At 37.1% G+C, this 24,884-nt stretch overlaps 1 protein-coding gene across 3 annotated transcripts in view; it reads right to left on the minus strand.

The window, feature by feature from the left end:
- FAF1 (Fas associated factor 1) overlaps nucleotides 1-24,884 on the minus strand; it is a 529,666-nt gene that overhangs the window by 457,424 nt on the left and 47,358 nt on the right. For 2 of the 3 annotated variants that reach the window (XM_040470190.1, XM_040470189.1), the window contains exon 1: nucleotides 104-178. Coding sequence is in view for 1 of the 3 variants with exons in the window: in XM_040470188.1 (XP_040326122.1) it covers nucleotides 104-172 (69 nt within the window). In the remaining 2 variants the exon portion in view is untranslated. Of the gene's footprint in view, nucleotides 1-103; nucleotides 179-24,884 lie in introns of those variants that run through there. The other variant, XM_040470188.1, reaches the window with a different exon arrangement.

Raw genomic sequence — 24,884 nt, forward strand, 5'->3', positions numbered from 1 at the left:
ATACATGTATATCAAATCATCAGGTTATACACCTTAAATTTATATGCTATATGCCAATTATATCTCAACAAAGCTGCAAAAAAGAAAAAAAAGAAGTACTTACCACTAAGTCCCAATTATTTTGTTCAAGCAATGTAATAGCTTCATCAATGTTTTCAATGCCAGTACATGCCTGGAAACAAAGTAAGAATTTTAAATTTTTTTTTTCAACGTTTATTTATATTTTGGGACAGAGAGAGACAGAGCATGAACGGGGGAGGGGCAGAGAGAGAGGGAGACACAGAATCGGAAACAGGCTCCAGGCTCTGAGCCATCAGCCCAGAGCCTGATGTGGGGCTCGAACTCACGGACCGTGAGATCGTGACCTGGCTGAAGTCGGACGCTTAACCGACTGCGCCACCCAGGTGCCCCCAAAGTAAGAATTTTAGATATGAGTTTGCGAATGGGGAGGTTAATCTTAAAAAGGTAAAGAGCATAATGTGTAATTTAAGTTTGAAAAGGTATGTGAATAAAGCCAAGACACTAAATCCCTAACACATCTTAGCATTTTACAAATATGGTTTGAAAATTAATTACAAAGTAAATTTACACTGTACTGAAATAAAAGACAATGAAGCAGTAACAGAAAGCTATGTTTAAATCTTGAGCTTTAGAGCCTAGAATAATCTCTAGATTTCTAACTGCCCAGAGCTTTTATTAAAACATTTCTGATGACAACCATGTAAAAAGAACTTCAACCCATACCTATACAAAATTTAACTCAAAATAAATAACAGATTTAAAGTAAAACCTAAAACTATTAAAACTTCTAGATCTGTGCTTTCTGATATCGTAGCCACTAGACATACATGGATAGGGAGTCCCTGAAATGTGCCTCAACTGAGTTAAGATATACTGTGTGAAATACACGTGAGGGTGGGAGTTAGAACAAAAATTAAAACATAAATTCTTTATTTTTAAGGGGCACCTGGGTGGCTCAGTCAGTTAAGGGCCCAACTTTGGCTCAGGCTGTAATTTCACAGTTCGTGAGTTCAAGGCCCACTAGGCCCACATCAGGTTCTACACTGACAGTGCAGAGCCTACTTGGTATTCTCTCTCTCCCTCTCTATTCCTCCCCAACTGCGCACACGGGCCCTCACTCTCTCTCTAAAAAATAAAGAAGCTTTTAAAAAAATTATTAAAATAATTAATAATAATTTTTCAGAGCGCTTGGCTGGCTCAGTTGGTAAAGCATGCAACTCTTCATCTCAGGGTTGTAAGTTCGAGCCCCGCAGTGGGTGTAGAGAGACTACTTAAAATCAAAACCTTTAAAAATAATAATTTTTCTATTAAATGTGTGTTGAGATGACCATTTTGAACATACTGGCTTAATTAAAACATAATTTTCTTAGGTTTATTTATTTGGGAGAGAGCTTGCACAGCATGGAGCAGAGAAGGAGACAGAGAATCCCAAACAGGCTCCACAATGTCAGCACAGAGCCCAATGTGGAGCTTGAACTCACGAACCATGAGAGCATGACTTGAACCAAAATCAAGAGTAAGACACTTAACCAACTGAGCCAACCAGGTGCCCCATTTTACTTTCTTAATACTAAAGAAAGGATACTAAAACCTTTCTAGTTACATTTATTAATTCCATTCTAATTTTAGTGCTGAAAACATATGAAGAATCTAAGAAATCTTCAGGAGCCTTAGACACAACAGCTAAAGTAAAGCCCAAAAATACTGATAAAATGGACTTCATTAAAATTAAGAATGACTGCACTTTGAAAGACACTGTTAAGGTTATGAAAAGCCAGGCCACACACTGGGAGAAAATATCGGCAAAACACACCTAATAAAAGATTAATAACCAAAATATAAGAAGAAGTCTCAAAACTCAATTAAAATAAATAATAAAGAGGCACCTGGTGGCTCAGTCGGCTGAGCAACCGACTCTTGATTTCAGCTCAGGTCATGATTTTAGGGTTCGGAGGTTCAAGCCCCACACTGGGCTCTGCACTGACACTGCGGAGCCAGCTTGGGACGGTCTCTCCCTCTCTGTCTGCCCCTCTCCTGCTCATGCTCTGTCTCTCTCTCTCCAAATAAATAAACATAATTAATAAACAAATGGATGGATGGATGGATGGATGGATGGATGGATGGATGGCAGGCAAAAGATTTCAACAGAAACTTCCCCAAAGAAGATACACAAATAAATACACATGAAAAAATGTTCAACAGCATTAGTTAATAGGAATATGTAAAACAAACAGAGATGCCACTTCAATACATTAGAGTGTCTAAAATCCAAAACAATAACATCAAGTGATGGTAAGGATGCAGAAGAACCAGAACTCTCATACACTGATATATGTATTACATAAGAATCTCAAAATTATATGGCCACTTTGCAAAGTTAGTTAGCAATTTTCTTAGAAAGTTATGATATAGTAATCCTACTTCTTAGGTATTATTTATCTAAGAAATTAAAACTTATGTTCACATGAAAATTATACATGAATGTTTATAACAGCTTTATTCATCATCACTAAAAACAGAAGACATCCCAAATTTCCTTCAACTGTACATTCATGCAATAGAAAATTACTCAGCAACAAAAATGAACACATTACTGATGACTCAAAACAACGGCAATAAATCTTCAAATGTATTATGCTATTGTACATATGTACAATTGTACAATGTACAACTGTACATTGTACAATGTGCTATTGTACATTACTATGCAATGTGTTTTGAGCCAGGCTCAAAAGCTTACATACTGTATAATTCCAATTACGTAACATTTTAGAAAATGCAAAGTTATAAGAACAGAAAACATATTAATTATCAGAGGCTTAGGATAGGAAGAAGGGTTGACTACAAGGACCAAAGGGGAAATCTGCAGGGAACACCTAGGTGACTCAGTCGGTTAAGCATTCCAGTAGGCTCAGGTCATGATCTCACAGTCTGTAGGTTCGAGCCCCACACAGGGCTCTGTGCTGACAGCTCAGAGCCTAGAGCCTGCTTCAGATTCTCCCTCCCTCCCTCTCTCTCTCAAAAATAAATAAACATTAAAAAAATTGGGGGGGTATCTGGGTGGCTCAGTTGGTTAAGCATCTGGCTTCAGCTCAGGTCATGAACTCACGGTCTGTGAGTTCAAGCACCACATAGGGCCCTGTGCTGACAGCTCAGAGTCTGGAGCCTGCTTCTGAGTCTGTGTCTCTCACTCTCTCTGCCCCTCCCCTACTCATACTCTCTCTCACTCTCAAAAATGAATAAATGTTTAAAAAAAATGAAAATAAATAAAATGAAAAAAAATTTTAAAGAGGGAAATTTGGGGAGTAAGGGAATAATTTGATTCCTGGACACCATAAAAATATAACAAAGGAAACAAGTAAAAAAGGCAATCTTCATTTTAAGCTGAATGAAAAACCAGAGATAATCCAAAGGCTCCAAAATAGTAACAAAAGCAGCTAAGAACAGTTAAGATAGGGCAGAAGCTGCACAGGAAGAAGTGGAGAGAAAAACTGTAAGAGGTACATAGTGAGCCCAACAGCAACAAACATCGGAAAGCACAAGCAAAATACACTTCCTCAAAGACATCATCCTTTTTTCCCTCAGAAAAACATGTAGGTGGTAGTTCCAAGAGCCAATCCCTCCACAGAAACACAAAAAATTGAACAAAAACCGTCAGAATCAAATTTCTCAGAACTCTGGAAATTGGTCAAAGGTTTGTACAAATCAAACAAATGCTGAAACATGAAAAAGGTGACTTCAAAACAGTGTGAAAGCTTTGCAATGTTTTTATTTCCCTTTCTCCACTCTTGGCTCTGTAAAAGTCTTGAATATACTAACCCACATTCCTACAGTTGAACCCTAGTCCCTGGTTCTAGAGAGCAGAGCAGACACTGTTCTCAAAGAATTTGTCTGCTGTGACCTGTGCAAGGCTACCTGAAGGACTGACTCAAGGCTCTCGCCTTTGTTTTACCAACTCAAAATTCTCCTAGTACAGAAAGAGCAGCTATACTCTGAAGAGGACATTCTTCATAAAAATTTTAAGACAAATGAAAAACTCACTGCCACTTGGGACAAAATATTCCAATGGAGGCAAATAACAGGCAAGCCAAAAACCTGGAAGAAAAAGATGGCAAGACAATTTCTTTGGGAAAGTACGGCACTAAAAAATACTGGGAGTTTAGAAAGCCATGCACGTGTCCAAGGCAAGACACCTACTCAGAGAAAACCTGAAAAACCTACCGACTCATCTCTAGGCTCAGCACAAAAAAAGAGAGAGTTGTAAACAGCCTAAGTGTTAGAGTGCTCCAGTACAGAGACAGCCTGCGTTCTTTCTTTTTTTTCTCTTTTCATTTTCTTTTTTACTCCAGATATTAAAAAAAATCTCTCTCATACCATTAGCAGATCACAACTAAGGAAAGATTTCAGAGACTGTTATGTACCAAATGTTTGTACCCCACTCCCACTGCCCACCAAATTCAGATGTTGAAGTCTTAAGTGCCACTGTGATGGCACTCAGTAATGGGGGGCATACGGGAAATTATCAGGTTTAGATGAGATCATGAAGGTGGGGCACTCATAATGGAATTAACGTCTCTTATAAGAAGACACACCAGAGAGTGCTTGGTGTGTGTGTGTGTGTGTGTAGTGTGTGTGTGTCCCTGCCACATGAGAACCAAGAGAGAAAGTGGCCATCTGCAAGTCAGGAAGAGTTCTCACCAAAAACTAACCACACTGGCACCACTGAGCTGAGACTTTCAGTCTTCAGAACTATGAGAAAATATCTCTGTTCTATGGTATTTTGTCACTGTAGCCCAAGCAGATTAAGACAGAGACAACTCATCACCAAAAAAAATTATAAAAATTGTTTAGAAAAGCAAGTGAACAAATAACAACCCACAGAAAGCAACAGAAATGAACCATAAGGAGAGGTAAAAACTTGAATTCCAGAGTTATCACATTATAATATTTAAAATAACCACTTGTGAAAAAAGAAGTTGTGATGTATACAGAGCAACAGGAAAGTATGACCCATTTAAAGGAGAAACTAACAGAAATGGTCTGTGAGGGAGAAGAGACATCAGATTTACTGTACAAAGATTTTCAATCATCATATTAAACATCCTCAAAGAATCCATAAACAAAGAGCTAATGGGAACCAAAATGACAATGTGTCAACAGAGACTATCAATAAAGACATACAAATCACTTTAAAAAGAACCCAAGGAAAAAAATCTTGGGCTGAAAAGTACAATAACTGAAATGAAAAATTAACTACAGGGTTTTGATAGCAACTCTTGAGGAGGCAGAAGAAAGAATAGAGAACTGGAAGGTAGTTCAAATGCAATTATCCAATCTGGGAAGCACGAAGAAAAATGAACAGAGCTGAAGAGATAAGTGAGACCCACCAAATACACCAACACATGCATAACAGGGAGTTCCAGAAGGAGAAGAAATAAAGAGGCAGAAAGAATATTTTAATAATGGCTAAAAACTTAATTAAATTTGGTAAAAGACTTAATAAACTACACATTCAAAATGTTCAAGAGATTCCTAAAAGGATAAACGCAAAGACATCCATACCAAAACACATTACAATCAAGCTATCAAAACTCAAAAAGAGGGGTACCTGGGTGGCTTAGTCGGTTGAGCATCTGACTTCGGCTCAGATCATGATCTCACGGTTCGTGGGTTCAAGCCCCGCACCAAGGCTCTGTGCTGACAGCTCAGAGGCTGGAGCCTGTTTCAGACTCTGTGTCTGCCTCGCTCTCTGACCCTCCCCCACTCGCACTCTGTCTCCCTCTGTCTCAAAAATAAACATTAAAAAAATTTTTTTTAAAAACTCAAAAAGAATCATGAAAGGAGAGAGAACTTCATCTACAAAGGACCCCCAATAAGATCAACAGCTAATTTCTCAACAGAAATTATAAATGCCAAAAAGCAGTAGGATGACTTATTTAAAGCAAAACAAAAACAAAAACAAAAACAAGAAAAAACCATCCTTTAACACTAAACGAAAGGGGCACCTCATGTGGCTCAGTCAGTTAAGAGGACGACTTCAGCTCAGGTCATGATCTCACAGTTCGTGAGTTACAACTCCATGTCGGGCTCTGTGCTAACAGCTCAGAGCCTAGAGCCTAATTTGGATTCTGTGTCTCCCTCGCTCTCTGTCCCTCCCCCACTTATGCTCCTGTCTCTCTCTCTCAAAAATGAATAAACATTTAAAAATTTTAATATAAATAAATAAATAATAAATGTAATTATATAGGCAAACACAAAAGCCAGTATTATTATATTTTTGGTTTATAACTTTTTTCTATATTACTTAAGAAACAAATGCATAAAACAAGATTATAAATTGACATTAATGAACACAAAATGTATAAATTGACACTAATGAGCACAGAATGTATAAAGATGTAAGGTGTAATAACAACATGAAGAGGGAGCAATGGAGCTGTATAGGAGCAGAGTTTTTGTATGCTACTGAAGTTAAGCTGGTATTAATTCAAAACAGATTGTTATAATATGGAGAGGCTATTTATAATCCCTAGAGTAACCACTAAGAAAATAACTAAAAAACACACAGAAAAAGGGATGAGAAAGGAAACAAAACAGTACAGTACCAAAAAGTCAAGTAACCAAAAAGGAGACAATAATGAAGGAATTGAGGAAACTGAGAAAAAAAGAATGACACACAGAAAACAAACAGCAAACTAGCCAAACTAAATGCACCCTTATCGGTAATTATTGATTAAACTCTCCAATTAGAAGTCAGAGATAGGCAGAATGGATAAAAAAGACATGATCCAACTATAGGCTATCTATAAAAGACTCACTTCAAAATCCAAAGACATAAAAAGGTGAAAAGTGAAAGGACAGAAAAATATGTGTGCAATTAGTAACCAAAAGAAAGGCTGGCTCACGATACTAATATCAGATAAAGCAGACTTTAAGTCAAAAATTTTCATAAGAGAAAGAACTGATAAAAGAACAATACATCAAGAAGATATAAAAATAAGAAATACATACATACCTAATAACAGAGTCTCCAAAATACATGAAGAAAAAATTGACAAAATTGAAAGGAGAAATACAATTCTACAGAAACACTTGGAGATATCAATACCATACTTTCAGAATTAAACAGAACATCAATAAGGAAACAGAGGAATTGAAATATAGTTATTAAGTGACTAGATTTAACATTTATAGGACACTCTACCCAAAACAACACAAATACATATTTTCTTAAGTGCAAATGGAACATTCTCTAGGAAAGAATATATAAAAACAAGTTTCAATGAATTCTGGAAGATAGAAACCATAAAAAGTATCTTTCTATGACCAAAAGGGAACTTACACCTGTAAATATCTTATTAAAAAGAAGATTAAAATAAGTAACATCACACCTTAAGGAACAGAAAAAGAACAAACTAAACCCAAAGCCACTAAAAGGAAGAAAGTAATAAAAATATGAGACTAATAGCAGAAAAAACAATAAGGAAAATCAACAAAATCAAAGACTGTTCAAAAAGATTAACAAAATTGACAAATGTTTAGACTGGCCAAGAAAAAAAAGAGAGAAGACTCAAATTACTAAAACCAGAAGTGAAAGCAGGGATGTTAATACTGACCTTACAAAACTAAAAGTATGAAAATAATACTATGAATAATTATATGTCACCAAATTAGATAACCTACATGAAATGAAAGAGATTCCTAGAAACATACTATCTACCAAAACTGACTCAAGAAAAAACAGAATTCAAATGGACTTATAACAAATAAAGAGATTGTATCAGTAATCAAAAGTCTCCTATAAAGAAAAGCCAAGGACCTGATGGCTTCACTGCTAGATTCTACCAATTATATAAAAAAGAATTAACACCAATCCTATAAATCATCCCCAAAGGGGCACCTGGGTGACTCAGTCGGTTGGGCGTCCGACTTTAGCTTAGGTCATGATCTTGCAGTTTGTGAGTTCCAGCCCCACGTCAGGCTCTGTGCTGACAGCTCGGAGCCTGGAGGCCGCTTCAGATTCTGTGTCTCCCTCTCTCTCTGCCCCTCCCTCACTTCTGCTCTGTCTCTCTCTGTCTCCCCAAAATGAGTAAATGTTAAAAAAACATTTTTTTTTAAATCATCCCCCAAAAACCAAAGAGGGGACACTTCCTAAGTCATTCTGTGAGGTCAGAAGCATCCTAATAATGACATCAGATAAACAGAGCACTAAAAAAGAAAAACACAGACCAACATCCATTGTGGATATAAATGAAAAAAATTCTCAACAAAATAACAGCAAACCAGAACCAGCTACATATTAAGAGAGGATTTATCCCAGGATTGCAAAAGTGGTTCAACACAGAGAAATCATTATACCACATATATAGACTGAAGGAAGAGCAAAACAAAACAAAACAAAACAATCAGCTCAAATGATGCAGGAAAAGTATTTGAAAAATCCAACAACCTTTTCATGATAAAAACACATAAATTATGAACTTTTTGGGAACTTTTTTTTTAAGTTTATTTATTTTTTGAGAGCGAGCGCGCGCGACATAGAATCTGAAGCAGGCTCCAGGCTATGAGCTATCAACACACAGCCTGACACAGGACTCGAACCCATGAGGCGTAAGATCAGGACCTGAGCCAAAGTTGAACGCTTAACCGAATGAGCCACCCAGGCACCTCTTGAGGGGAACTTCTTTAACATAAAATATATTTATGCAGAACCCAAAACTAACAGCATACTCAATGATGAAACACTAAAACCTTTACCCTAAGATTAAGAACAGGATAAGAAAGCCCACTTTTGCCACTTCTATGTAACATTATATTTGAAATCCTAGCCAGATTAGGCAAGAAAAATAATAAAACACATCAGAACTGGAACAGAAGAAGTAAAACTATCCCTATTCCCAAATAATATGATCTTAAACATAGAAAATCCTCAGGGCATCACACACACACACACACACACACACACACACACACACACACACACAAAGTTGTAGGATAAAAAATCAACACACAAAACTTGGTTGCATTTCTATACACTAGCAATGAATAACTGGGAAAGGATATTAAGAAAATAATTCCATTTGTGATATAGACTAAATGAATAAAATATATAGAAATAAATTTAACGAAGGAAACACTGAAAACTGCTCAAAGAAATTTTAAAATACCTAAATCAGTGAAAAGACATCCAATATTCATGGATTGGAAGACTTACTATCATTAAGAGGACCATACTACCCAAAGAAATGTACAGATTCAATGCAATCTCTATCAAAATTCCAACAGCCTTTTTTGTAAAACGGAAAAGCTGATCCTCAATTTCAAAGAGAACTGCAAGGGACCAATAAGAGTGAAAACAATCTTGCGGGGAGGGAGGGGGGAATCAAAGTCAAAAGACAATTCCTGATTTCAAAGCTTACTATAAAGCTACAGTATCCATTGTGATACTGATACAAGACAGGCATACAGAACAATATAATGTAACTGAGAGTCCAGAAATAAACCTATATACATATATAGCCAATTGATTTTTTTTTAATGTTTATTTATTTTTGAGAAAGAGAGAGTACAAGCAAGGAAGGGGCAGAGTGAGAGAGGGACACACAGAATCTGAAGCAAGTTCCAGGCTCTGAGCTGTCAGCACATACCCGACACAGGGCTTCAACTCATGAACGTGAGATCATGACCTAAGCTGAAGCTGGACATTTAACTGACTGAGCCACCCAGGCACCCCTATAGCCACCTGATTTTTGAAAAGGGTGCCAAAACAATTCAATAGGAAAAGAACACTCTATTCATCAAAAAGTGCTGAGACAGGATGCCTGGGTGGCTCAACTGGTTGAGCATCCAACTCTTGACTTTGGCTCAGATAGTGATCTCAGGGTTGTGGGATCAAGCTTCACATTGGGCTCTGCACTGAACATGGAGCCTGCTTAAGATTCTTCCTCTCTCTCTCTCTCTCTCTCTTTCTCTCTCTTCTCTCTCTCTTTCTCTGACCCTCTCCCCACTCATGCTTTCTCTCTAAAATTAAAAAAAATATATGTTTCTTCTAAAAAACAAAAAACAGTGCCGAGACAACTGGATACCCACATGCAAAATAATAAATTTGGACCTCTGCTTCACACCATATATACAACAATGAACTCAAAATTGATTAAATTACTCAAAATAGAAGAGTTAAATTTTAAGTCTTAGAAAAAACTGTAAGGGTAAATATCCATGACCTTGTGTTTGGTAATGGATTCTTAGATGTGACATCAAAAGCATGAGCAACAAGAGAAAACGCATATACTTCATTTCATCAAAATTAAAAATATGTGTGCATCAAAGGGCACTGCTGAGAAAAAAAAAACAGCAATCTACATAATGGGAGGGAATATCTGCAAATCGTAGGTCTAATAAGGGTTTAGTTATCCAGATTATATAAAGAACACTTAACAACTCAAACACAAGAACACAATTTGATCTTAAAATGGGCTAAGAACTTAACATATTTCTCCAAAGGTACACAGATAACCAACAAGCACAAAAAATATGCTCAATATCACCAACCATTAGGGAAATTGAAATCAAAAGTGCAATGAGTACCACTTCACACCTCCCAACATGGTTGTAATTAAAAATAAATAAATATAGGGGCACCTGGGTGGCTCAATCAGTTAAGCGTTGAACTTTGGCTCTGGACATGATCTCACAGCACAAAGGCTCATGAGTTCAAGCCTGACATCAGGCTCTGTGCTGACAGCTCAGAGCCTGGAGCCTGCTTAGGATTCTGTGTTCCTCCCTCGCTCTGCCCCTCCCCCGCTCATGCTCTGTGTGTGTGTCTCTCTCTCTCTCAGGAATAAATAAATGAAACAAAAATTAAAATAAATAAATAAATAAAATTCTAAAAACAGTAAATAACAAATGTTTGGAAAGACATGGAGAAACTGGACCCCTCACACACTGCTAATGACACAGTAAAATGGTTCAGCTGCTGCGGAGAAGAGTTTGGTGGCTCCTTAGAAACTTAAACAAAGGAGGAGCCAAGATGGCGGAACAGCATGGAAGCTTTTTATGTGTCTCGCATCCATGAAATACAGCCACCAACACTAAACCATTCTACACACCTAAAAAACTGATTGGAGGATTAACACAACAATCTGCAAAACCTGAACCACAGAATTCAGCAAGTACGTGGCATGGAGAGGTGAATTTGGGGAGCAAGAAGCCGCGAAAAGTAGGGAACCACTTTTGACAGTGGAGAGAGGATGGAGACTGGGGGGGAGCATACTGGAAAAGCACCCTCCCCAAAAGGGGTGCTTTTCCAGTATGCTCCCCCCCCTCACCAAAAGCAGTTGAAGAGAAAGTGGAAAATTGGAAATAGCCACAGGGACTAAACTACAAAGGGAGAAATGAGAAAGGAGAGGGCTTAAATTCCATTAAGACTGTCAACAAGGGGAGCGCAAAGGCTGCAACTCCGCAGATCGATACCTGGTGGTGCTCTGGTGGGAAAGGCGAATCCTCAGGAACAGACTGGGGTCCAGGAGGTTCTCGGGCCACACAGGGAAAAGAGGTTCCACTGCTGGAAGGACATTTGGTAGAGACTGTTGAAGCTACCTGGTCCCAGTAGACCCCAGAAGGCGGCCACATTCACTGGTGCTGGGACAAGGTCATTCAGGGCAAAGCCTGGTGCCAGATGTGTGTTGTGATTTTCCATAATCCCTGAAACACTGCTGCTACACTGTCTCATGAACTTTTTCTGGGGTGGGCTGGCACGTGGCTGCAGTCTCAGGGCACCAGTAACAGCAGGGTCCAGCGGGTGTTCCTGGGTGCAGCCAACATTCGGCCATTCCTCATTCAGCCATTGCTTGGTGAGACCCTCCCGCAGAGGGGCAGAATGTATCAAAGCCACAGCCCTACAGAAGTAAGGGGCCGGGGAAAACAGCCGCATCAGAGACAAAACTCGGGAGAGATGTACTGCCTGGGGCCTGGTCAGAGAGAGTGAAAAAGCAGGGAGTGGATGAGAGCTAAAGACAGAGGACGGGTGCACGAATGCTGATCCAGGAGAACAGACTGGGTAGCTGGGTGGACCATTTTCACCGCTCCTGCACATGCACATATGCACCTACAAGCACCGCAACATTCCACCCAGTAGTCTAGCAGCTCCATCTAGTGGAGAGCAGAACTGTTGCACTGAGCCCTGCCCAACTGGGCCAACCACGCTCTTCAAGAACACAAGTCTCACCACTGGCTTAATTTCTGGACTATAAAGAGCTACACAGACTGACTTCTAGGGGAAAACGAGACAATTTCCGTCCTACTTCAATCTGTTAGCAGGTTCATCTATTCAATTTTCATTCTTTTTTCTTTCATTTTCCTTTTTCTCTTTTACAATTCTTTTTCTTGAATACAGAAACAAAAAAATTCATTTTTTAAAAATTTTTATTAAAAATAACTTTCTCTATTTTTATTACTATATTTTTTACTTTTGTGTAAATTTTTTCAAATTCTACTTTACTTCCATCATTGTTTTAGTCTACTTCAGTGTACTCACCTTCTCAAATTTTCAAACAATTTCTCCTTTCCTTTTCTTTTTCTTTCTTGTTTCTTTCCTTTTTCTCAAAAGCAGAAAGAGAAAAACTTCATTTTTACTTTCAACTTCTATAGAAAATATTTTCATTTAATTTTTATTACATATTATTTGCCTCTATGTAAATTTTTTCAAAATCTATTTTACTTCCATCATTTTATTCTAGTCTATTAGGGTATACTCAGTTTCTCAAATTATCAAACGATTTTTTCTTTTTTTAATCTTTTTTCTCTTTTTCATTTCTTTTCCGTTTCTTATACAGAAAATGAAAAAATTCATGTTTATCTTTAATTTTTATTCAAAATATTTTTCTTTAATTTTTTTTCTACTATATTCTTTACTTTTGTGAATATATTTTTAAATTCTATTTTCAAATTCTATTTTAACCCCATCATCTCACACTAGTCTACTTCAGTGTATTCATTTTTTCAAATTCACAAACGATTTCCTTTTTTTCTCTTCCCCCACTTTTTTTTCTCTAAATTGTCAAACCACTTTCAACACCCAGACCAAAACACACCTAGGACCTAGCATCATCTATTCGATTTTTATGTATCTTTTTAATTTTTAATTTTAATATTTTCTTTTATTTGTTTTTATTTCAATTTTTCTACCTCATTAGTTCCTTTTCTCCCTTCAAAATGACAAAATGAAGGAATTCACCCCAAAAGAAAACGCATGAATAAATGACAGCCAGGGACTTAATCAACACAAATACAAGCAAGATGTCTGAACCAGAATTTAGAATCACGATAATAAGAATACTAGCTGGAGTCGAAAATAGATTAGAATCCCTTTCTACAGAGATAAAAGAAGTAAAAACTAGTCGGAATGAAATAAAAAATGCTATAACTGAGCTGCAATCATGAATGGATGCAGCGGCGGCAAGGATGGATGAGGCAGAACAGAGAATCAGCGATACAGAGGACAAACTTATAGAGAATAACAAAGCAGAAAAAAAGAGGGCGATTAAGGCAAAAGAGCATGACTTAAGAATTAGAGAAATCAGTGACTCATTAAAAAGGAACAACATCAGAATCATAGGGGTCCCAGAGTAGGAAGACAGAGATTTTGGGGTAGAAGGGTTATGTGAGCAAATCATAGCAGAAAACTTTCTTAACCTGGGAAGAAACAGAGACGTCAAAATCCAGGAAGCACTTGGGGCGCCTGGGTGGCGCAGTCGGTTAAGCGTCCGGCTTCAGCCAGGTCACGATCTCGCGGTCCGGGAGTTCGAGCCCCGCGTCAGGCTCTGGGCTGATGGCTCAGAGCCTGGAGCCTGTTTCCGATTCTATGTCTCCCTCTCTCTGCCCCTCCCCTGTTCATGCTCTGTCTCTCTCTGTCCCAAAAATAAATAAACGTTGAAAAAAAAAATTAAAAAAAAAAAAAATCCAGGAAGCACAGACGACCCCCACAGATTCAACAAAAACCAACCATCAACAAGGCATATCATAGTCAAATTCACAAAATACTCAGGCAAGGAGAGAATCATGAGCAGCAAGGGAAAAAAAGGTCCCTAACCTACAAGGGAAGACAGATCAGGTTTGCAGCAGAACTATCCACAGAAACTTGGCAGGCCAGAAAGGAGTGGTGGGATATATTCAGTGTGCTGAATCAGAAAAATATGCAGCCAAGAATTCTTTATCCAGCAAGGCTGTCATTCAAAATGGAAGGAGAGATTAAAAGGTTCCCAGACAAACCAAAATTAAAGGAGTTTGTGACCATTAAACCAGCCCTGCATGAAATTTTAAGGGGGACTCTATGAGGGCAGAAAAGATGAAAAAAGTATACACAAAATAAATGAATACCAACAGCAACAAGAATTTGAAAGGACCAGACAACACCACCAGAAACTCCACCTCGACAAGCATCATAATGGCAATCAATTCATATCTTTCAGTACTCACTCTAAACATCAATGGACTCAATGCTCCAATCAAAAGACATAGGGTAACAGAATGGATAAGAAAACAAGATCCATCTATATGCTGTTTACAAGACACCCACTTTAGACCTAAAGACACCTTCAGATTGAAAATAAGGGGATGGAGAACCATGTATCATGCTAATGGTCAACAAAAGAAGCCAGAGTAGCCATACTTCTATCAGACAATCCAGTCTTTAAAATAAAGACTGTATCAAGAGATGCAGAAGGGCATTATATCATAATCAAGGGGTCTATAGACCAAGAAGACCTAACAATTGTAACCATTTATGCACCAAATGTGGCAATACCCAAATATATAAACCAATTAATCACAAACATAAAGAAACTCATCGACAGTAATACCATAATAGTAGGAGACTTCAACACCCCACTCACAGCAATGGACAGATCATCTAATCAAAACATCAACAAGGAAACAATGGCTTTGAACGACACACTGGACCAGATGGACTTAACACATATATTCAGAACATTTCAGCCTAAAGCAGCAGAATATACATTCTTCTCCACTGCACATGGAACGTTCTCCAGAAGAGACCATATACTGGGACACAAATCGGCCCTCAGCAAGTACAAAAAGATCAAGATCATATCCTGCATATTTTCAGACCACAACACTATGAAACTTGAAATCAACCACAAGAAAAAAACTGGAAAGGTAACAAATACTTGGAGACTGAAGAACATCCTACTAAAGAATGAATGGGCTAACCAAGCAGTTAAAGAGGAAATTAAAAAGTATATGGAAGCCAATGAAAACGATAACACCACAACCCAAAACCTCTGGGACGCAGCAAATGCGGTCATAAGAGGAAAGTATATAGCAATCCAGGCCTTCCTAAAGAAGGAAGAAAGATCTCAGATACACAACCTAAACTGATGCCTTAAGGAGCTGGAAAAAGAACAGCAAATAAAACCCAAAACCAGAAGACAGGAAATAATAAAGATGAGAGCAGAAATTAATGCTATCAAAACCAAAAACACAGTAAAACAGATCAATAAAACCAGAAGCTGGTTCTTTGAAAGAATTGACAAAATTGATAAACCACTAGTGAGTTTGATCGAAAAGAAAAAGGAAAGGACCCAAAGAAATAAAATCAAGAATGAAAGAGGAGAGATCACAAACAACACAACAGAAATAAAAACAATAATAAGAGAATACTATGAACAATTATATGCCAATAAAATGGGTAATCTGAAAGAAATGGACAAATTCCTAGAAACATACACGCTACAAAAACTGACACAGGAAGAAACAGAAAATTTGAACAGACCAACAACCAGTAAGGAAAATGAATTAGTAATCAAAAATCTGCCAAAAAACAAGAGCCCAGGGCCAGATGGCTTTCCAGGGGAATTCTATCCAAACATTTAAAGAAGAGTTAACACCTATTCTCTTGAAACTGTTCCAAAAAATAGAAATGGAAGGAAAACTTCCAAACTCTTTCTATGAAGCCAGCATTACCTTGATTCCAAAACCAGACAGAGACCCCACTAAAAAGGAGAACTACAGACCAATTTCCCTGATGAACAGGGATGCAAAAATCCTCAACAATGTATTAGCCAACCGGCTCCAACAATACATTAAAAAAATTATTCACCACGAGCAAGTGGGGTTTATACCTGGGATGCAGGGCTCGTTCAATATCTGCAAAACAATTAACGTGATTCATCACATCAATAAAAGAAAGGACAAGAACCATATGATCCTCTCAATAGATGCAGAGAAAGCATTTGACAAAATACAGCATCCTTTCTTGATAAAAACCCTCAAGAAAGTAGGGATAGAAGGAGCATACCTCAAGATCATAAAAGCCATATATAAACGACCAAATGCTAATATCATCCTCAATGGGGAAAAACTGAGAGCTTTCCCCCTAAGGTCAGGAACAAGGCAGGGATGCCCACCCTCACCACTGTTATTAAACATAGTATTGGAGGTCTTAGCCTGTGCAATCAAACAACACAAAGAAATAAAAGGCATCCAAATCGGCCACAAGGAGGGCAAACTTTCATTCTTCGCAGATGACATGATACTCGATATGGAAAACCCAAAAGATTCCACCAAAAAACTGCTAAAACTGATTCATGAATTCTGCAAAGTTGCAGGATATAAAATCAATGCACAGAAATTGGTTGCATTCCTATACACCAACAATGAAGCAACAGAAAGAGAAATCAAGGAATCAATCCCATTTACAGTTGCACAAAAAAAACATAAAATACCTAGGAATACATCTAACCAAAGAGGTGAAAAATGTATACACTGAAAACTATAGGAAGCTTATAAAAGAAATTGAAGAAGACACAAAAAATTGAAAAAGATTCCATGCACCTGGATAGGAAGAACAAATATTGTTAAAATGTCTATACTACCCAAAGCAATCTACACATTCAATGCAATCCCTATCAAAGTAACACCAGCATTCTTCACAGAGCTAGAACAAATAATCCTAAACTTTGTATGGAACCAGAAAAGACCCCGAATAGCCAAAGCAATCTTGAAAAAGAAAACCAAAGCAGGAAGCATCACAATCCCAGACTTCAAGCTATACTACAAAGCTGTAATCATCAAGACAGTATGGTACTGGCACAAGAACAGACATTCAAATCAGTGGAACAGAATAGAGAACCCAGAAATGGACCCACAAACATATGGCCAACTAATCTTTTACAAAGCAGGAAAAAATATCTAATGGAATAAAGACAGTCTTTTCAGCAAGTGGTGCTGGGAAAACAGGACAGTGATATGCAGAAAAAATGAACCTGGATCACTTTCTTACACCATACACAAAAATAAACTCAAAAACGGATGAAAGACCTAAATGTAAGACAGGAAGCCATCAAAATCCTCGAGGAGAAAGCAGGCAAAGACCTCTTTGATCTTGGCCGCAGCAACTTCTTACTCAACACGTCTCCGGAGGCAAGGGAAACAAAAGCAAATACAAACTCTGGAACCTCCTCAAACTAAAAAGCTTCTGCACAGCAAAGGAAACAATCAACAAAACTAAAGGGCAACTGACAGAATGGGAGAAGATATTTGCAAATGACATATCAGATAAAGGGTTAGTATCCAAAATCTATAAAGAACTTATCACACTCAACACCCAAAAAACAAATAATCCAGTGAAGAAATGGGCAAAAGACATGAATAGACACTTTTCCAAGGAAGGACATACAGATGGCCAACCGACACATGAAAAAATGCTCAACATCACTCATCATCAGAGAAATACACATCAAAACCACAATGAGATACCACCTTACACCTGTCAGAATGGCTAACATTAACAACTCAGGCAACAACAGATGTTGGCAAGGATCCAGAGAAAGAGGATCTCTTTTGCATTGTTGGTGGCAATGCAATGGTGCAGCCACTCCGGAAAACAGTATGGAGGTTCCTTAAAAAACTAAAAATAGAACTACCCTATGACCCAGCAATTGCACTACTATGCATTTATCCAAGGGATACAGGTGTGCTGTTTCTAAGTATGGAAAGAGCCCAAATGTCCATCGATGGATGAATGGATAAAAATGATGTGGTATATATATATAATGGAGTCTTACTCGGCAATCAAAAAGAATGAAATCTTGCCATTTGCAACTATGTGGATGGAACTGGAGGGTATTATGCTAAGTGAAATTAGTCAGTCAGAGAGACAAAAATCATATGATTTCACTCATATGAGGACTTTAAGAGACAAAACAGATGAACATACGGGAAGGGAAACAAAAATAATATAAAATAATAATAAAAAAAAGAGGAGAAAACAAGAGACTCATAAATATAGAGAACAAACTGAGGGTTGCTGGAGGTTTTGTGGGAGGGGGGATGGGCTAATTGGGTAAGGGGCATTAAGGAATCTACTCCTGAAATCATTGCTTCACTATATACTAATTTAGATGTAAATTTTAAAAAATAAAAAATTAAGCTAAATTACAAAAAAAAAAAAGGAATAACACATGCTACAACATACATAAACCAGGAAAATATTATGTGAGGATCAGCCAGACACAAAGGGAAATATACTGTATGATTCCACTTGTGTGAGGTAGTCAGAATAGGTAAATTCACAGAGCCAGGAAATAGAACAGACATTTCTAGGGACTAGGGGGAGAAAAGTAGACATGGTTGTTTAATGGGTACAGTATTTCTGTTTGCAATGATAAAAAAATTCTAGAATTAAATACTGGTGATGGCCAATACTGTGAATGTACTAAATGCCCCCTGAATTGTACATTCAAGATTAGCTAAAGTGGTATGTATAATTTGCCACAATTTAAAAAAAGAGAAAGAAAAAAGATAAAGCTCTTTCCTCCTTGAATTACTTTAATAACTTTATTGCAACTCAATTATATGTGTGAATCCAGTTATGGACTCTATTGTGTTATATTCATCTAAATGTCTAATCTTCTGCCAATAAGGATACTGTATTTACATTAAATCTTTTAAAAGGATAGTATAAGTACTTCACCTTTGTTGTTTTTTTGGTTCAGTTTTTTTGTTTTGTTTTGTTTTGTTTTTTTGACTATTTTAGGGCTCTTCTTCTCCATATAAATTTAGGATCAGTTTGTCAATTGCTGCACAAAAAGTCATGTAGGATTTTGACTAGGATTGCAGAGACTCTATAATTAATTTGAGGAGACCAGGTATCTTAACAATACGGAGACTTCTGATGGATAAAAATCTATCCATTTAAAAAAAATTTTTAAGTTTATGTATTTATTTTGAGAGAGAGAGAGAGAACATGCATAGTAGGGGGCAGTGAGAAGGAGAGGGAGAATCCCAAGCAGGATCCACATTGTCAGCACACAGCCCAATTTGGGGCTCAATCCCACAAACCATGCAATCATGACCTGAGCCGATTGAGCCACCCAGGTACCCCACATTTATCCATTTAATTTAGGTTTTATTTTCTCAGAACTACTTACCTCATACATGTCTTAATTTATTTCTAATTTTTTTTTCAATGTTTATTTATTTTTTTTGGGACAGAGAGAGACAGAGCATGAACGGGGGAGGGGCAGAGAGAGAGGGAGACACAGAATCGGAAACAGGCTCCAGGCTCCGAGCCATCAGCCCAGAGCCTGACGCGGGGCTCGAACTCACGGACCGCGAGATCGTGACCTGGCTGAAGTCGGACGCTTAACCGACTGCGCCACCCAGGCGCCCCTCTAATGTTTTTTTAATGCTTCTCTAAGTGGTGTTTTTAATTTTTTAAAAATTCTTTTATAAAGCATGTATTGATTTACTTTAAGTAGTTTTTCCTGTAGATTTCTTATTATTTTAACTGCACGAAACCATGTCATATAATAAAGATACTTCTTCCTTTTCAGTTTAAAACTTGAAGTCTTTCACTTCTTTTCTTTGACTTATTGCACTGGACAGGATTTCCAGTAAAATGCTAAGTAAACATGATTAGAGCAAACATTCTTGCCCTTGTCTTGGGAGCAAGCATTCAATCTAACTATGATATTAGCTGTTGATTTTATGTATACTCTTCATCAGGTTGAGATTCCCTTCTATTCACAGTTTCCTAAGAATTTTTACCATTACTCGGTGCTGTATTTTGCCAAATATCTTCCTGTATTTATTGAGGTGATCATATGAATTTCTGCCTTAAACCTATTAATATGGTGAATTCCACTGGCTGACTTTAAAATGATAAATCAATCTTATATTTTTCAGATAAGCCCCATTCAGTCAGGATATATTATCTTCTTTCTATGTCCCTGGATTCAACAGCTAATATTTTAAAGATTGTCACCTGTATGTTCATGAGGATTTTGGTCTATAATTTTCTTTTCCTATGTCTTTGATTTGAGTACAAGGGTAACACTGTTCTCATCTATTTTCTGAAATAGAATTGGTATTTTTTCAGAGCACCTGGGTGGCTTAGTTGGTTAAGTGACTGACTCTTGATTTCGGCTCAGGTCATGATCTCACAGTTCATAAGTTTGAAATGCACATCAGGTTCCACGCTGACAGCATAGAACCTTCTTGGGATTCTTTCTCTCCCGCTCTCTACCCCTCCCTGTTTATGCTCTTTTTCTTTCTCAAAATAAATAAACGAAACTTAAAAGAAAATGGTATTTTTTCATCCTTAAACTGTTTGACAAAATCCACCAGTGATTTGTGCCTAAAGTTTTCTCAAGGAAAGTTTTTAATAATCAATTTACTTTTAAAAATTGTTGTAAGGGCACCTGGGTGGCTCAGGTTAAGCTTCTGACTCTTGATTTTGACTCAGGTCATGATCTCACGGTTCAAGGGATTGAGCCCCGCAAAGGGCGCTGTGCTTCAGTGCAGAGCCTGCTTGGGATTCTCTCTCCCCACATCTCTTTTTTCCCCTTCCCCACTCACTCTCTCTCTCTCTCAAAATAAATACTTAAAAAAAACCTTTTAGTTGTTATAAAATATTCAAGTGTATTTCTTAATATTGGTAGTATGTATCTTCCTAGTTATTGAATGTAGCAAAAGCTATTCATAATTCTCTTCTAATGTGCTTTTAAGTCTGGAGGATCTATAGTAATTACCTCTCCTTCATTCTTGTTGGAGAATAAAAGAATTATTCATGAAGATGAACAATTATCCCATTATTGATCATTTCTGTATATCAGTCATCATACAATCAAAACATCATACAATCAAAACTTCTTTAATAACCCAGCCAATGGTGTATATTGCTAAATGTTTCATATGCACTAAAATAAAATCTGTACTCTTCCATTGTTGTGGAGTACTTCATGAATTTATAACAAATTGAGATTATTATCAGTTCTCAATTAAACCGATTATGTCTAGTTGTTGATAGTTTTCTTCAAATCTTTTCTATCTTCACTGATCCTATTTGTTCTATTAATCATTAAGAGAAGACTGTAGAAATCTCCAGTTATAATTTTGAATTTGTGTATTTCTGCCTTCAGTTCTGCTCATTTTTGCTTGATATATTTTTAATGTATACAAATTTGGAGTATTATCTTCTGGAAGAATTGATTCTCTTATCATTGTAATATGTTCCTTTTATCTTTGGTAATATCCCTTGTCCCAATGTCTAGTTTGATATTCAAACAGCCACTTAAGCTTTTCAATGATAATTTCATAACATAGTTTTTACCACACTTTTAACATAAATGTTGCTTTATTTAGACAGTGCATTTCTCTTAGCCTAGTGTGGCCTTTTTCACAGTCTGACAATCTCTGGCCTTTTAAATGGTGTATTTAAAACATTTTTTTCACAGTCTGACAATCACTGGCCTTTTAAATGGTGTATTTAAAACATTTATGTCTAATAAAATATGACTGGGCTTAAGTCTACTACCTTACTATTTGTTTTCTAATTGCTCCAGTCTGGTAGCTTTTAGTAGTTATTTTTGACTTTGCTATTCAGGCATAGTGTTTGACTGTTGGGGGTATTTTTAGAAGTCTGGGACATCCCCCACTTATGAATGTTATCTTTCCCACATAATCTATTCTCCGCTTTTTTTCCTATTTGTCATGTAGCTGCATCTCATTCTAGCCTCTATGTCACATTTTCAATGCTCTCTCTATATTGTAATGATATGCTCCCATTATCTATTTCATTTTTTTTAACTATGTAGCTTTCTAATTTACTCATCCATTCATTTTTTTTAATGACTTTCTTTCAGATTCTTTTTAAAATCCATTCTATGCTATTTGTCACTATAATCTGTTCCCATCTTAGTTCTATTTTCTGTTGCGTTACATATTTTAAACACATGTATTTTAAAATTTGAGATTGCCATCAATTCTCAAGTTGTTCTTCAGTTTTAGCATCTGCTGACTATAACTGTGGCTTCTCTGTGGCATATAATTCTGACATTAAGTTCATCTTCAGCAAGATTTTCACACTTTGGGTTCAGCTGTGTCCTTATAAAGTGTTTCTTACATTTACCTTGGCTGAAACGTCAGGCATTTCAATACTTCTGGACCAGTTCTTATTCATCTTATTCTGATTTCTTATTTAAATTCAGAGTCTCAATCTTTTGATACAATCTTGTAGTTACAGTTTTTTGAGGATAATGCCTTTTCTACCTATATTCCTATGTGAATGCTCATGGGTAGAATTTTACCAGGTATTATTTTGGAGATAGGCACCAGGCTTTTAGAGCTCCTTGCTTATACAGGCCTAATGTCTTATCCTTCATCCCCAGGCATAAGATCAGTGTCTAGCAACATTATATCTATATGCAGTTTAAAAGGGCATTTTTGCCTTCAGCAACTGCCCATTCCAATAGCAGTGATTTCCTTTTTGAGTTCTAGCATCTGAGAACTCTTTCTTGATTTCTAGTTTGAAAACATTTAATTTTTTTGTTGTTACTGTTTTATTTTGTTGGCTGATTTTATTTAGCATTAACAGAGGGTCTTTAGCCCAGTCTTCCCCACTTTGAAAATCTATCATTCACTATTTTTCTTTCCTTTTTATAATAAAATTTCTTAAACATACCCGGGTATAACCCCCACCCTTATTTAACAATTTTATTATTTGTCATGTATTTCAAATCCATTTTTTATGTGAGAAAAATTTACAGATAGTTTAAGTCCCTAATCCTTCTCTATTTGATATCCTTTCCTTCTTCCCTCCTGAAGAATCTGAGAGTTACAGCAGCATGTTTTATATTTTTATATTACACATACGAATTCAGACATAAAAGAATATTGTTTTGTGTTTTTAAGGTCTTAGATAAATCTTACCAATCTGAATCAATTCTTTAGTACATTTTATAAAACCAATAGTATGTTTTCTGGTACACATTTTGAATATATGGCTTAATGAGTTTATAAGATATTCACATCTTCAATTTTTCCTGATTTATCAAATTTTTCTTCCAAATCTTCATATTAATTTATATGTCTATCAGATTTCAATGAGAATGTAACCTCAACTGGTCCACATGGTGCCTAGCACATAGATGTTAAATAAATGAATAAATTAATGAAGAGAAGAAAACCTGACTACTGTATGGCTACATGAAATATCACCTTTTTGGTTTCATACATCTTTTCAGTGCATGTACTGTCATTATAACTATACCATTACTTTAGGTCTGATTTGACACATGAGGTCTATTTCAGAAAATACACATATAAAATGAGTACACCCTTGCATTTTAAATTTTGAAATATTGATTTTTTAGTTTTTAAAGTTCTAAGTTTGCAAATGCACTTGCCTTACTGCCTTTCAATTGCTTTCCTGTCTCTCCATTAAGTGACTGGGTGAGAGGAAAATCTTCAAATTTTATATAGCTCTAAGCTTTCAGAAAATTAAAGTCAATTAAAAAAAAGTGCTATGGAGAGATTTTAAACATTATTAACTAAGATACATTTCTATTTAATCTCAAGGGTTAATTTTTCTTGTGAAGAAATAATGTCAAACGAAGGTCAAAAGTTTTCTTAGCAACCAGCTAGAGATAAATTCCTAACACAACATATTGAAACAGACTGCATTAAGATATTGAAACAACTCTCTCCCCATATTTTTCTCTCATCCTAATGTATTTTATATTAAAATTATAGTTTTAATTACCTTGTTCATATGAGTGCTTTGAGGAGCTCACAAAGGAGGTGATGGCTTACATCAAGAAGATTACGATTCTGAGACTATGGTCTTTGTGACCACCTCAGGCTGGCACAGGGACAATATGCTGACCAGCAACAGCAAGACACATGGGTTCAAAGACTGGAAGACCACTAGGAAAAAAGGGAATGTGGCAAGCATGGCACTGCTAGATGTGCTGGATTCCATTACCTCTTCCTTCTACCCCTCAAGCCTGCCCTACCAACAAGCCCTTCGAGGTCATCTACAAGATTGGGGGCATCAGCCCCAAGCCCATGGGCTGACTGGAATAAGCCTTTGTCAGGCACAGATTAGTAGTGACCTTTGCCCCCTATGACATCACCACACAGGTCAAGTCTCTAGAGATGCATGTAACACAAGGCCCTGCCCAACTACAGCATGGGCATCAATATGAAAAACATGTCAGTGCAAGACATCAGGTGAGACAACAGGCAAAAAGAACAAGCCTGCTTTCAGAGGCGAGTAGCTTTGTCTCTCAGATAATCACTCTCAACACTCCTGTCAAATCCCAACCAGCTAGTCACCAGTACTGCCATATGGCCCATATCACCTACAAGTTTGCTGAGTTATAGAAGACAACTAACTGCAGTTCAGGCAAGAAGGCTGAAGACAACTCAAAGCTTTGAAGTCCAGGGGCATCTGGGTGGTTCAGTTGGGTGAGCGTCTGACTTTGGCGCAGGTCGTGATCTTGTGGCTTGTGAGTTCGAGCCCCACTTCAGGCTCTGTGCTGACAGCTCAGAGCCTGGTGCCT

Source organism: Herpailurus yagouaroundi, unplaced genomic scaffold, assembly GCF_014898765.1.
Source record: "Herpailurus yagouaroundi ecotype Mexico unplaced genomic scaffold, PumYag 77, whole genome shotgun sequence".
NCBI lineage: Eukaryota > Metazoa > Chordata > Mammalia > Carnivora > Felidae > Herpailurus > Herpailurus yagouaroundi.